General features: G+C 36.0%; 1 protein-coding gene and 1 pseudogene across 1 annotated transcript in view; one reads left to right on the top strand and one right to left on the bottom strand.

The window, feature by feature from the left end:
• Positions 1-15,863, bottom strand: part of DNAL1 (dynein axonemal light chain 1) — a 39,268-nt gene that overhangs the window by 10,060 nt on the left and 13,345 nt on the right. The window contains exons 4-5 of the mRNA XM_038545227.1: positions 14,730-14,785; positions 5,117-5,172 (exon numbers count right to left, since the gene is read on the bottom strand). Coding sequence (XP_038401155.1) covers positions 5,117-5,172; positions 14,730-14,785 — 112 coding nt within the window. The remainder of the gene's footprint in view (positions 1-5,116; positions 5,173-14,729; positions 14,786-15,863) is intronic.
• LOC106559178 lies at positions 9,005-9,913 on the top strand (annotated as a pseudogene).

Here is a 15,863-nt window from a genome sequence, read left to right as displayed (position 1 = left end):
GGTGGCGCAGCGGTTTAGCGCCTGCCTTTGGCCCAGGGCGCGATCCTGGAGACCCGGGATGGAGTCCCACGTCGGGCTCCTGGTGCATGGAGCCTGCTTCTCCCTCTGCCTGTGTCTCTGCCTGTGTCTCTGCCTCTCTCTCTCTGTGTGTGTGACTATCATAAATAAACAAAAATTAAAAAAATTTTAAAAAAACCCATAGTCTAAAAAAATAAATAAATAATAAAAAAATAAAACCCATAGTCTTTCCATTATGGTATAAAGATCATACTGGCTCTTAAAATGCTAGATATAATAAATGGTGGTACAAAGACTCTTCCTTCTTTTTTTTTTTTTAATTTTTTATTTATTTATGATAGTCACACAGAGAGAGAGAGAGAGAGAGGCAGAGACACAGGCAGAGGGAGAAGCAGGCTCCATGCACCGGGAGCCTGACGTGGGATTCGATCCCGGGTCTCCAGGATCGCGCCCTGGGCCAAAGGCAGGCGCTAAACCACTGCGCCACCCAGGGATCCCGACTCTTCCTTCTTTTATAGACATAGGACGAAATGTTATGATTTTTTCTATTTATTAAAAAAAATGAAAGGCACCTGGGTGGTTTAGTCAGCTAAGCATCCGATTCTTAATTTTGACTCAGGTCATGATCTCAGATATGTGAGATATAGCCATGAGTCAAGGCTCCACACGGGGCATGGAGCCTGCTTGGGATTCTCTCTCCCTCTCTTCCCCTCTGTCCCTCCCTGCCTTAAAAAAAAAAAAAAAAAATTGCTAGGCAGGATCAATTACATGCTCAATCCTCTCTTATCCCAAAATAATTTACCTGCAACCACATTGTAACATCTAGAATGTGGGGCCTAGGTCTATGTCCTGATAACTGTCCCTTTAAAGACTGCAGAGAAAATAAGCGTACCCTGGATAAAGATCCTTTAATGCACTTTCCGTAGTGGTGGAACCAGTGGGAAGCTGAGAAGGAAGTGGCTTGAGTTAGTCTGTGTGCCATCCCAACTCCCACAATTCATCATAGTTTCAACTTTCTGAGTAGAAGAAACAACCATTTCAAAGGAAAAAAAAAAACAAAAAAAAAAAAACCTTTAAAATCAGTCTATCCTGGCACTCATATCAGAATTTTGTGATTTAACCAAACTCCCTCATCTAATATTCTGGTATCTTCTTCCCAAGGACCTAATTAACATATCCTAATATATGTTTCAGAAGAGGGGAATCAGTCTTCAAATAATTTAAACTGTATTGGATACATTTTCATCTCACTGCATCTCCATCCATCCCATGTCTCCAATTTAGAAAGTGTGAGGTAGCAGGAAAAATACTGACTAAACATGGATTAGAAAATTTAGTCTCAATTCCAGGTTTTGCCACTTAGTTTTGTTTTACATGTGCACATGAGGACTCTCGGTCAATAGCCATTTGATCAATTTCACATAACCAATTTGATCAATTCTTCAAAAGTCAATTTGCTGAATTTATTACTCTTTCACTGATTTACTGAAAAACTGTTTAATTACTTATAAATTATAGCAATTCGCTTTAGATAGAAATTCTTTTAGATAGGATAACTTTTGAAGATGTCTGTGATGTTTTATTCATTTGAATACTAATTTAGTTTTAGCTTCGTTTTCAGCTCTTTGGCGGTAGCTGTTTTGCCATTGCCAAACCGCAGTGCATTTGGGGACTTTATTTGGCAATGCGACTTTGTGGAATGAGAATTTCTTATGTATACTGACTCACAAATGTATAGATTTTGGATGTCCAGAGCACAATTATTTCAATAGATTTTCAATCTATCTCACTATCTTTTGTACTTCTGTAAAAGTAAGGATTTGCCAACCAGCTCAATTAGATTACTATTTTTATGTGTCATTTGAAAAATGATTAGTATCTAAATTATGAAACTGACATTCTATAAAGATGGATGGACAAACCCAACAGCCAGGATGAAACAGCTGTAAATTAACACTAAATAAAGCCTTAAAAATTTTAAAGGTGTTGAAAACATTCCAAGCAACACAATTTTCTATATATTTGTAAGTAGGTAATAGAGATAAGATTTTGGTGAAGCAATCTGGTGGCTGTCAATCAGTAAAATCTGACTAAGTTTGTGTAAATCATTTCAGTGAAATCTGTCATTCAATAAACTGGCCCTTTGGAGAACTGGATTTGAGTAAACATGTATTTAGCAAACTGGTCTGCTTCTGAACGTAAAATCATTCCTCCTAGTTTCTTACTCTGTAAAATGAGGAGTTTGGCATGTTGAGATACCATCTCACACTCATTAGGATGGCTTCTATCAAGCAAATGGAAAATAACAAGTGTTGGCAAGTATATGAAGAAATTGGAACCCTCATGCACCAGTGGCAGGAATGTAAAATGGTACAGCTGCTACAGAAAACAGTTTGGTGGTTCCTCCAAAAATTAACATACAATCTAGTATTCCCACTTCTGGGCATATATCCAGAAGAATTGGAAGCAGAGTTTAGAAGAGATATTTGGATACCCATGTTCATAGCAGCATTATTTCTAATAGTCAAAGGGTGGAAAACAACCCAAGTGTCCATCGATGGATGAATGGATAAACAAAATATATGGTATATACATACAATAGAACATTATTCATCCTTAAAATGGAAAGAAATTCTGATACATGCTACAATATCAGTGAACCTTGAGAACATTATGTTAAGTGAAATAAGCTAGTCACATGAAGACAAATATTGTATAATTGCATCTACATGAGGAACTATAGTAGTCACATTCATAGACACAGAAAGTAGAATGGGGGTTTTAGAGCTGAGGGGAGAGGTCAAGGAAGTTATTGCTCAATGGGTTTTACCACCTGAAAAGACTTCTGGGGATGGATGGTGTTGATGGTGGTACAGTAATACAAATATATTTAATATTATTGAACTGTATACTTAAAAATGGTTACCATGGTAAATTTCATGTTACGTGTATTTTTTCCACAAAAAAAAAAAAAAAAGAAAAGAAAAAAAATGAGGTTGGACAAGAAGTTTTCTAAGTTCCCTTTCAGCTATTAAAGTTTATGCTTCATTGAGGTCAACAAACCATTATGAGTATTGAAAACAAAAAAATAAATGCCTGTTCTGTAAGTAGTATTATAATGGAAGTAAAAGGACTGGGAAGAGCTTAATGAAGTGCTGTAAAACCCCATTTTTGACCACATAAAATGATGATTATTGTTATTATTGTTTGCTTTTTACATAAAGTAATGAATTTAGATAATATAATGTTGCTCAGAAGCCTTTAGGAAGATCTGATTCATAAAGTTAAGAACTATTTGTAGGCAGCTGATTACAAGATAAATATACAAAAAAAAATAGCTTTTATATTATAAACAGGAAGTGATTAGAGAGAAATTACCTCATTCATCATAGAAACAAAAACTAGGGCAGCCCGGGTGGCTCAGCGGTTTAGCACCGCCTTCAGCCCGGGGTGTGATCCTGGAGACCCAAGATCGAGTCCCATGTCAGTCTCCTGCTTCTCCCTCTGCCTGTGTCTCTGCCTCTCTCTCTCTCTCCTGTGTTTCTCATGAATAAATAAATAAAATCTTAAAAAAAAAAAGAAACAAAAACTATAAACTACCTAGGAATACATTTTTTGTAAGAAGTATACAGGCCTTACGGGAATTAAAACTATAAAATTATAGTGAAAGACATAAAAAATCTGAATAAATCTGACTGTAAGGGAAGTCTCATTATTACAAAGATATCAATTTTCTCCAAATCAATCTATAAATTCAATGTAATTCTAAGACTTCCAAAGGAAATTTATTTTTATGACATTGATAAACTGATATTCAAATTTACTTGAAGAGTAAATGTTCAAGAAGAGCCAACAAACATTTTGAACAAAGAGGACTTACTCAAATAATATCAAAACATATTATAAAGTTAAAGAAAATATAAATAAATTAATTAATTAATTAAACAAACAAACAAACAAACAAACAAAATTAAAGTAGCATGATATTGGAGCTGGAATATATAAGTAAAACAATAAATAGAAAGACACTTGGCCATCCAGGAACCAACCTATGCATACACAGAGTTTAGTCAGTGGCATTTACAATGGGAAAAGGAGATTTTTTCAATATATGCTTAACCATTTAAAGAAAAAAAAATAAGGTTTTATAACTGCCTCATGCAACATACAAAAATAAACTCCAGACTGATTAAAGATACAAACTTTACAAATTTATACTAAAAAAAAAAACCTATAGAAGTACTAGAAGAAAATACAGGAGTATTTTTTTATAATCTAGACGTAAAGACCTCCTATATAAGATACAAAACATAGAAGTCATAAAGTTTGACATACAAATTTGACAAATTTTAAAACTCCATTTGGCAACTACAAATAAAGTAAAAAGATGAAGGTCAAACTAAGAGAAAATGTATTTAATAATTCTGAAAACTGAGGCACCTGGCTGGCTCATGTGGCTCTTGATCTTAGGGTTGTGAGTTCAAGCCCCATGAAAAGATTACTTAAAAATAAAATCTGAAAAAAAAAAATCTGAAAACTCCTACGAGTTTAAACATGGCTTAAAGTAGGCATTCAGGAAATATATTGAATGAATTTGTTAAATGAATGAATGACATGAAAAAAATGACCTTCACATATGTGAAGTGAAAAAAAAGAAATGCAAAACAATATGTATAGTATTATTTCATTTTCTACATACTCATCAAAGAATAGAAAAAAGGCAAGAAAGGTAACCATTGAAATGTTAGCAATACTTGTGGGGTACCTGGGTGGCCCAGTCAGTTAAGCATCCAACTCCTGGTTTTGGCTCAGGTTGTGATCCTGGGATTGTGGTTGAGCCCCCGTGTTGGCTCTATGCTCAAGGTGGCGTCTGTTTGTGACCTTCTCTCCCTCTCTCTGCCCCTCCCTCTGCACACATTCTTTCTCTCAAATAAATAAATCTTTTTTTTAAAAGTTAGCAATATTTAAACTGCACAGGTCTATAGGTACCTTTTATAGTTGCTTTTCTATTTTGTAAAGTTTATGCAATGGACAAATATTACCCATATATTAAAAAAAAGAAGTGCATGCTTTTTTAAAGAAATAAAGAACAACCTACCAGTCCATTTAAGTTCTTTATGTTGTTTCTTCCTAAAGACAATATCCTCAAGTTTTCTGCAGTGGAAAAAAAAAACAATTTTTTGTTTATGAGAATCATATTACAGCTGTTATAAATCTAGTATAATAAAGTATAAATTTTATATAATAAATATACTTATATAATGAGTAAGAAAGGTTGTATTAATAAAAAGTGGTATTCAAGTGGGAGATTAACCTATTTATTATCTAAGGTAACATACAACTATAATTTCATATCATGACAATACTAAATTTATGCTAAATTTAGCTATTTTGAATGTATAGTTTTAAATTGCTGGCTAGTAAAAATATTTCAGGGATAAAATACCAGTAAAGAAGATTTGAACTTTTAAGTTTGTAGGCATATATATTTCAAATCTACTATAGTATAAGGACTCACACTAGAAAATAGGAACATATTTATGTATAGCCTACCTGATTCCAGAGAGGATTAAAAGAGAAATCAAATGAATTAGTATTTAAGAAATCTTTTGCTTTCAATCTTTTAAATAATTAGATTGTGACTTGCTTTAAAAATGCTTATTTGTATTTTCTAAAAGGATGGTTATATTTCTGGAAAAAAATAGAAACAGTGGTTGTGCGACACCTGGGTGGCTCAGCGACTGAGCATCTGCCTGTGGCTCAGGTCCTGATCCTGGGGATCCGGGATTGAGTTCCTCATCAGGCTCCTTGCGGGGAGCTTGCTTCTCCCTCTGCCTATGTCTCTGCACACCCTCCTCTCTGTGTCTCTCATGAACAAATAAATAAAATCTTAAAAAAAAAAAAAAAAGAAACAGTGGTTGCTTTATGATCAGAGGAAAACTTAGTTTCCATTGTAACCTTTTTGAAGTTTTTGCATAAAACCATGTGCATGTGTTATTTTTCAAAATTTAAAAAAAAAAGATTTCTAGCAAAATAAAGGAAACCTAATTTCTTTCTTTTTTTTTTTTTTAAAGATTTTATTTATTTATTCATGAGACACACACACACACACACACACACACACACAGAGGCAGAGACACAGGCAGAGGGAGAAGCAGGCTCCATGCAGGAAGCCCGACTTGGGACTCGATTCTAGGTCTCCAGGATCACACCCTGGGCTGAAGGTGGCGCTAAACCGCTGGGCCACCTGAGCTGCCCAGAAACCTAATTTCTATTCTAAAAAAATGTTGATTACTTATGTATAAGTTCTACATTTAGTTTTCACAATGTAACCTCTGTGACTATGTTTTCCAATATGGCAGTTACTAGCCACATAATTTAATTACAATTAACAATTTAATTTAAATTAATTAAAATTAAATACAATTTAAAATTCAGTTTCTCAATTACATTAGCCACATTTCAAAAGTTTAACAGCTATATGTGGGTTGTGGCAACCATATTGGGAGGTGCAGATAGCTCTATTATATTGTACTGTTTTACAACATCCATAATTCAATAGTTAAAAACAAATTCAATTAACTGAGTTCTGATCCCAGCTCTCTAGGAAAGCAACCAAGCCTCTTTGAATCACAGTTTTACCATACGTAAAATGAGGAAATACAATATCTAACTTATAAGAATATCAGGATTGGACCCTCCCACCCAGTAATTGCACTACTAGGTATTCACCGCAATATACAAAAGTAGTGATCCGAAGAGGCACCTCCACCCCAATGTTTATAGCAACAGTGTCCACAATAGCCAAACTATGGAAAGAGCCCAGATGTCCATTGACAGATGAATGGATAATGAAGTATATACACAAAGGAATACCACTCAGCCATCAAAAAGAAATCTTGCCATTTGCAATGACATAGATGCAACTAGAGTGTATTACGCTAAGTGAAGTAAGTCAACCAGAGAAAGACAAGCATATGGTCTCGCTTATATGAGCAATTTAAGAAACAAAAGAGAGGATCATAGGGGAAGAGAGGAAAAAATAAATAAGACAAAATCAGAGAGGGAGACAAACCATAAGAGACTCTTAATCATAGGAAACAAACTGAGGGTTACTGGAGGAGAGGGGGTTGGAGGAGGGGGTAACTGGGTGCTGAACATTTGGGAGGGCATGTGATGTAAGGAGCACTGGGTGTTATATAAGACTGATGAATCACTGACCTCTAGACCTCTGAAACTAATACTACATTATATGTTAATTAATTGAATTTAAATTTTTAAAATTAACAACAACAACAAAAAAGAATATCAGGATTGGCACACCTGGGTGGCTCAGTCAGGTGAGATTCTCAGTTTCATCTCAGGTCATGGTCTCATGCTCAAGAGATAGAGCCCTGTGTCAGGCTCTGTGCTCAGCAGAGTCTGCTTGAAATTCTTTCCCCTCTTCCCTCTCTGCTCCTCCACCCACCCCACTCCACCCCTGCTCACACTCCCTCTAAAATAAAATCTTAAAAAAAAAAAAAAAGAATATCAGGTTTAAATGAGATAATCGTCTAAAACATTTAGCACAATGCTTAATCCATGGTAAGTACACAATAAATGATGTGTGTGTATGTATTTGTATGTGCATGTGTATACCAGGCATATATGGCTATATAAATTTTGTTTTAATTAATATAATGAATTATTTTAAATTCTGTTATGAGAAACATTTAATGTTCGGGACAAAGTATTTTTAAGAGTGATCTAATTCATGCAAAATGCTTTAACTGTTGAAACAAGACCCCATGCTATGGACTGAAATTATCCCCCCGTCAATCCCCAAATCCATGTTGTTGTAGTCCTAACACTCAATACCTCATAATATGACTGTATTTGAACACAGGAACTTTAAAGGGGTAATTAAGGTAAAATGAGATCATTTTAGGTAAAATTCAATATGACTGGTGCCCTTATAAGAGGTGATTAGGACACAGACAGAAACAGAGGAAAGACCATTAAAGACCAAGGGAAGGGACACCCCAGTGGCTCAGCGGTGAGCGCCTGCCTTTGGCCCAGGGCATGATCCTGGAGTCCCAGGATAGAGTCCCACATCAGGCTCCCTGTGTGGAGCCTGATTTTCTCTCTGCCTGTGTCTCTGCCTCTCTCCTCTCTCTCTGTCTCTCATGAATAAATAAATAAAAATAAAATCTTAAAAAAAAAAAGACCAAGGGAAAAGATGGTCATCCATAAGCCAAGAGAGGCCCAGAACTCAATCCTGCCAAAACTTTGCTCTTAGACTTCTAGTCTCCACAACTACAAAAAAATAAATTTCTATTATTTACGCCACAGTCTGTGGAATTGGTTATGGCAGCCCTAGCAAACGAATACACCCCATATAACTATAAATGTGTGAAAATTAAATATTGAAGAAAATCTTATAATTATTCTTTAAAGCTCCTTGATATGGAAAGACTGCATTTTATTTTTTTTTTATTTCATGCAAAATAAAAGCTTATTCAAAAAGTTACTCAGGGCACCTGGGTGGTTCAATTTGTTAGGCATTTGCCTTCAGCTCAGGTCATGATTCCAGACTCCCACAATCCAGCTCTGCATTGGTCTCCGATTAGAGGGGAGTCTGCTTCTCCCTCCCTCTCCCTCTCCTTGTGTCCCTCTCTCCACTTGTGCGTGCACGTGCATGCTCTATCTCTCCCAAATAGATAAATAACATATTTTTTAATAACATCTTTTTTAAAAAGTTTTTTAAAACTTTATTTATTTGAGAGAGAGAGAGAGCACAGCAGGGGAGAGAAGCAGAGGGAGCTTCTGTTCAGTTCTCCCACTGAACAGGGAGCCCCATGCAGGACTCGATTCCTGGACTCTGAGATCATACCTGAAGGCAGATGCTTAACTGACCGAGCCACCCAGGCACCCCAATAAATAAAATCTTAAAAAAAAAAAAAAAAAAAAAAAAAAAAAGGAGTTCCGCTCTTTTCCATCTTGTAAAATGGCGGACGAAAAAGCCTAGAAGCCGGATACTAAGGAGAAGAAACCTGAAGCCAAGAAGGCTGATGCTGGTGGCAAGGCAAAGAAGGGTAACCTCAAGGCTAAAACGCCAAAGAAGGGGAAGCCCCACTGCAGCCGAAACCCTGTCCTAGTCAGAGGAATTGGCAGATATTCCCGATCGGCTATGTATTCCAGAAAAGCCATGAGGCTTTTCTGGAATACAAGAGGAAGTATTCGGCAGCTAAATCCAGGGTTGAAAAGAAAAAGAAGGAGAAGGTTCTTGCTACTGTTACAAAACCAGTTGGTGGTGACAAGAATGGTGGTACCCGAGTGGTTAAACTTCACAAAATGCCTAGGTATTATCCTACTGAAGATGTGCCTCGAAAGCTGTTGAGCCATGGCAAAAAAACCTTTCAGTCAGCATGTGAGAAAGTTGCGAGCTAGCATCACTCCTGGGACCATTTTGATCATCCTCACTGGGCACCACAGAGGCACGAGGGTAGTTTTCCTGAAGCAACTGAGCAATGGCTTGCTACTTGTGACTGGATGGACCTCTGGCCCTCAACCGAGTTCCTCTGCGTAGAACACACCAGAAATTTGTCATTGCCACTTCCACCAAAATTGGTATCAGCAGTGTGAAAATCCCCAAACATCTCATTGATGCTTATTTCAAGAAGAAGAAGCTGCGTAAACCCAGACACCAGGAAGGGGAGATTTTTGACACAGAGAAGGAGAAATAGGAGATTCCAGAGCAGCACAAGGTTGATCAGAAAGCTGTGGACTCGCAAATTCTGCCAAAAATCAAAGCTGCTCCTCAGCTTCAGGGCTACCTCCACTCTGTGTTTTCTCTCACAAATGAGTTTACCCTCACAAATTGGTGTTCCAAATTTCTTACAAAGAACCTAATTAAACAACTGATCCATTAAAAAAAAAAAAAGAATTCCAAAAATTCAGTGGAAAAAAAGTAGCTTGATCAGTTATTGATGCCTGATATAGGCATGAAATAAGGCAGTATAGGCATTTGGACCATTCCTTTGCTATATCTGATTCACTTCAGTTTAGTTCTACTTGCACAAATAGTACTTCTATAGTCTATGACCTATCACCAGGGATACACATTATCTGTGATGAGGAAGCAAAAAAAAAAGCTGCTTATCCATATGAAGCATTGAATATATGACTAGCCTGTTTCTCACCCCCTTTCCTTTCATGAGCACTGTAGTCTTACCTGTTAAACCTGATGAGAGGATCTGGAATAAAAAGGGATTCCTATATAACAGGGAGTTTATAAGGCAGAATAACCTGAATGGCAATTTATATTTATTGTACCAAAACTGTGGCTAGAAAATTGCATAACATGACTATGCTAAAAACGGACTAAAAAGCTATACAATGTGAATATTAATAATATCTATCAAAGATTAGAACACAAATTTTGTTGCCTCATATCTTGGCAAAAACTTATACTTCACTGCTTCAATTTACTAAATAAATAAACATAAACATTTGAGCACCATTTTGATTTTCACTAGGACTTTTCTTGTATGAAGAAGAAAACAGTGTTTTCCTTCCAATGGTGCTCTACTTCTGTACCACTTTCTACTTCTGGAAAATACATAATTGTGTTATGTTGGAATATTTAATTTATTAACTTTGATACCATAAATTTTTTGTCTATTCAGTAATAAGTAAGATTTTAGCCTTCTGTCACCATTTTCATGTGTCTTTTTTTTTTTAAGAGATTTTAAGAGGATATGAGTGGTTGCATTTAGGGAATACCTGGATAATCAAGGATACTCTCCTTATCTTAAGATCCCTAACTTGATGACATCTGCAAAGGACTTTTTTTTCCAGATAAGGTAACATTCACAAGTTCCAAGGATTAGGATTTAGGTATCTTTTGATGAGCCATTATTTAACCTACCTTGCTCCTCCTTTACCTCCCTTAAGATCTACATCCAACTCCATCACTAAGTCCTGTTAACTCTACTCTTTGAAGAAGCTCTCAAATAATTTGTCACTTTTCCATTTCCAGAAGATACAGCTTTAATTTAGACCCACCTTAGATTGTGGGTCTCCCCCTTAGATTGTGTTTTTCAAACACTTTTGACCACGTTTCTAGAGTAAGGAATACATTTGGATTCATGACTCAGTACATATATTTCCATGAATACACATATCTAGTATATACACGCACATAAAAAGGGGAATAGGTTTGAATAACAATATTTACTCTTATGCATAGGTTCCAGTATGCATTTTTAAAGATCTTTCTTCCTTTCTTTCTTTCTTTCTTTCTTCTTTCTTTCTTTCTTTCTTTCTTTCTTTCTTTCTTTCTTTCTTTCTTTCTTTCTTTATTTCTTCTTTCTTTCCTTCTTTCTCTCTCTCTCTCCCTCCCTCCCTCTCTTTTTCTTTCTTTCTTTCTTTCTTTCTTTCTTTCTTTCTTTCTTTCTTTCTTTCTTTCTTTCTTTCTTTCTTTCTGTTCGTTTCGTTCTTCTTCAAATCTAACTGGAATAGATTGAGTCATCTTATGTGTAGCTCTGGTAGTAAACATTTCCTCCCCAGGATTACATAAATACTGAATGCGAGCTTTGAACAGGGTCCTGAGAGGAGGGATGGAGATTTGGAAGAGATGATAGATAGTAAGATGTGATGCTTGCCCTCAAGGAGCTCATTATCTAAAGAGACAGAACATATTCCTCACTAACTGTAATAATGGCTAATATTTCTGGAGTATTTATATGCACCAGGCACTACTCAAAGCACTTTATATATACTAAGTCATTTAATCTTCACGGTAACTATATGAAGTGGGTATTTATTATTATAACCCAAGATAGACTGTGATAAATGTTCCTAAAGAAAGAGTAATTATGGGACATCTGGATGGCTCAACAGTTGAGTGTATGTCTTTGGCTCAGGGCGTGATCCTGGGGTTCTGGAATCGAGTCGCACATGGGGCTGCCTGTGAGGTGCCTTCTCCCTCTGCCTATGTCTCTGCCTCTCTCTCTGTCTCTCATGAATAAATAAATAAATAATTTTTTAAAGAAAAAGTAATTATGATGATGACTAGAGAAGTCTTTAAAGGGAGAAATGACATTTAAATTTGACATTCTTAATCCTAATTTTGTTTCTTATGGGGTTTTCCTGTTAGAAGAAGGGGCTGTTCACAAAGAAAAAAAAGCACTGCATTAACAAATGCACAAAGTCATAAAAAAGAATGATGTGTTCAGGTGTGAATAGGGTGGCACACCTTTTAGATGACTTTGAATGTAACATTGAGGCATTTGGTCTTTACTAGGCAAAGGGGAACCAGTAAAGGTCTTTGATCTGGAGAAATGATAATGAGATAATATAGTTTTTTTAACCCACTAAGTTGATTTCATATCACCTATAGTTTGAAACACTGCCTTGTGACTTTTGTGATAGCCTCCTAATTGATCTTTTTGTCTCCTGTCTGCTATTAATTGACCTTCAACACTGGTAACAGTTTTTTTTTTAAGATTTTATTTATTTATTTTAGAAAGAAAGAGAGCACATGAGCAAGCAGGGGTGGGGGAAACAGAGGAAGAGAGACAGAATATCCAAAGTACATTCTGTACTGAGTACAGCCTGACTCAGGGCTCGATCCCATGACCCTGAGATCATGACCCAAGCCAAAACCAAGAGTCAGACGCTTGACTGATTGAACCATCCAGGTGCCCCAAGAATGTTAAGTTTAAATGTCATTCCTCCCTCTAAAGACTTCTCTAGTCATCATCATAATTACTTTTTCTTTAGGAACATTTATCACAGTCTATCTTGGGTTATAATAATAAATACCCACTTCATATAGTTACCGTGAAGATTAAATGACTTAGTATATATAAAGTGCTTTGAGTAGTGCCTGGTGCATATAAATACTCCAGAAATATTAGCCATTATTACAGTTAGTGAGGAATATGTCTCTTTAGATAATGAGCTCCTTGAGGGCAAGCATCACATCTTACTATCTATCATCTCTTCCAAATCTCCATCCCTCCTCTCAGGACCCTATTCAAAGCTCGCATTCAGTATTTATGTAATCCTGGGGAGGAAATGTTTACTACCAGAGCTACACATAAGATGACTCAATCTATTCCAGTTAGATTTGAAAAGAAAGAAAGAAAGAAAGAAAGAAAGAAAGAAAGAAAGAAAGAAAGAAAGAAAGAAAGAAAGAAAGAAAGAGGGAGGGAGAAGGAAGGAAGGAAGGAAGGAAGGAAAGAAAGAAAGAAAGAAAGAAAGAAAGAAAGAAAGAAGAAAGAAAGAAAGAAAGAAAGAAAGAAAGATCTTTAAAAATGCATACTGGAACCTATGCATAAGAGTAAATATTGTTATTCAAACCTATTCCCCTTTTTATGTGCGTGTATATACTAGATATGTGTATTCATGGAAATATATGTACTGAGTCATGAATCCAAATGTATTCCTTACTCTAGAAACGTGGTCAAAAGTGTTTGAAAAACACAATCTAAGGGGGAGACCCACAATCTAAGGTGGGTCTAAATTAAAGCTGTATCTTCTGGAAATGGAAAAGTGACAAATTATTTGAGAGCTTCTTCAAAGAGTAGAGTTAACAGGACTTAGTGATGGAGTTGGATGTAGATCTTAAGGGAGGTAAAGGAGGAGCAAGGTAGGTTAAATAATGGCTCATCAAAAGATACCTAAATCCTAATCCTTGGAACCTGTGAATGTTACCTTATCTGGAAAAAAAAAGTCCTTTGCAGATGTCATCAAGTTAGGGATCTTAAGATAAGGAGAGTATCCTTGATTATCCAGGTATTCCCTAAATGCAATCATATGTATAAGAGGGAGGCAGAAAAAGATCTGACACAGACAAAAGAAAAGTCAATATGACCATAGAGGCAGAGATTAGAGTGATGCCCTCACAGTCAAGGAATATAGTAGCCTTCAGAATCTAGAAGAAGCAAGGAACAGATTCTCCCCTAAAGCCTTCAGAGGCAGCATGGCTCAGTCAAAACCTTGATTTTGGCCCACTGAAACCAATTCCAGACTTGTGGCCTCCAAAACCGTTTTTTGTTGTTCCCGTTGTTTTTCAGAACTGTTGTTTTATTTTTTTTATTTTTTATTTTTTTTAAAGATTTTATTTATTTATTCATGGGAGACACAAAGAGAGAGAGGCAGAGACACAGGCAGAGGGAGAAGCAGGCTCCATGCAGGTAGCCCGATGTGGGACTCGATCCGAGGACTCCAGGATCACGCCAAAGGCAGGCGCCAAAGGGCCTGAGCCACCCAGGGACCCCCAGAACTGTTGTTTTAAGCTACCAAGTTTCAGCAATCATAGGAAACTAGCTGGAGTCAGAGCCCTTGGCAACTGGGATGGTGGCAATGCAATTATCACAGATAAGGAACACAAGAAAAACAAGGATAGTGAGGAATTAAAATTATAATATAATAAATATGAAACAAAACAAATTTGAACAAAAGATATATAATAAAAAATCAAATTCTTCTACTTAATTCTAACTCTATAAAAGCTTTAACATGTCTTTAAAATGTTTAGATCTTGTGTTCTAATTTTCTTTGGATAACCAAATTTAAGACACATGGTTTATATATTCTCTCTGTCATCTGACAATTACTGTGGTTAAAACAGGTGCCAGCTTCTGGGATTACATAGTGTCTCTGGAATGTTTATTCCAATAACAAGAAAATCCAAGAACCATCTGTTACTGAGGATCACTTACTTAAGCCATTGAGGTTGGCAATTTTTTCAATGCAGTTTGTAGACAGTGAAAGCTTCCTTTAAAAGAACAAGGGAAAATTTGAATTAATACAAAATAATTTTAAATACTGTATCAAATAAACAAATAAGTAAATAGTGCATTGGAAATTATTCCTCAAATGCCCATACAAGATAATATTTCAGTCATGTTTACTCTACGCTGAATCCTTTATTCCTTGTCAGACATGGTATGTAGTCTTTCATTTTGAAATCCTCATACTTCTTTTCTGATTATAAAGATTAATACATATTCATTGCATAAAATTCAAAAGAAAAGGCTTTTTGAAGGTAATTTGATGTTAACTATTAAATGTTTTAAATGCATGTATTCTTTGACCCAGTAATTCATTTCTAGGAATACACCCTACTGAAATACTAATACTAATGCCAAAAGATATATAAGCTAGATTATTTAAGTGTATTATTGTAATAGCAAAAGAATAGGGAAAAATCTATAAACATCAGGCAACTGAGGGATAGATAATGAAAAACTATGCTGTCACTAACACAAGTAAAATCGGGCTCCAGATACCAGCTTGGGAAGATGTCTATGATGTATGGTCAAGCTAAAAAGTCACCTAGCAGAACAATACATTTTATATAATCCCTTTTGATAAAAAGCAGAACTATCTATACGCATATGCAAAGATATTTATTTGCTCATGTGTTAAATCATTCAGAAATGTATATTGAAAAAGTCATATGTAATCCTAACCACTCCACAGATTCCCCCAGAGAGAACTACTTTTAATGGTTTGTATATATTTGTCTAAGTTTTTTCTACTCATAATTTAATTATATAAAAAATTTGGGAGGGCACCTGGGTGGCTCAGTTAGTTAAGTGTCTGTCTTCAGCTCAGGTCATGATTCCAGGGTACTGGGATCAAGCCCTGTATTGAGGTCTAGCCCCACATTGGGCTCTATGCTCAGCAGGAAGTCTGCTTCTCCCTCTCCGTCTCCCTCTGTTCTCTGTCAAATAAATAAATAAAATCCTAAAAAAAATTTTTTTTAGGGGCTCAGTTGGTTGAGCATCCAACTCTTGATCTTAGCTCAGGTCTTGATCTCAAGGTCACAAGTTCAAGCCCCATATTGGACT

This window comes from Canis lupus, chromosome 8 (assembly GCF_011100685.1).
Source record: "Canis lupus familiaris isolate Mischka breed German Shepherd chromosome 8, alternate assembly UU_Cfam_GSD_1.0, whole genome shotgun sequence".
Lineage (NCBI taxonomy): Eukaryota > Metazoa > Chordata > Mammalia > Carnivora > Canidae > Canis > Canis lupus.
The sequence above is the reverse complement of the archived record's forward strand: the minus strand, read 5'-3'. Positions and strand labels throughout refer to the sequence as shown.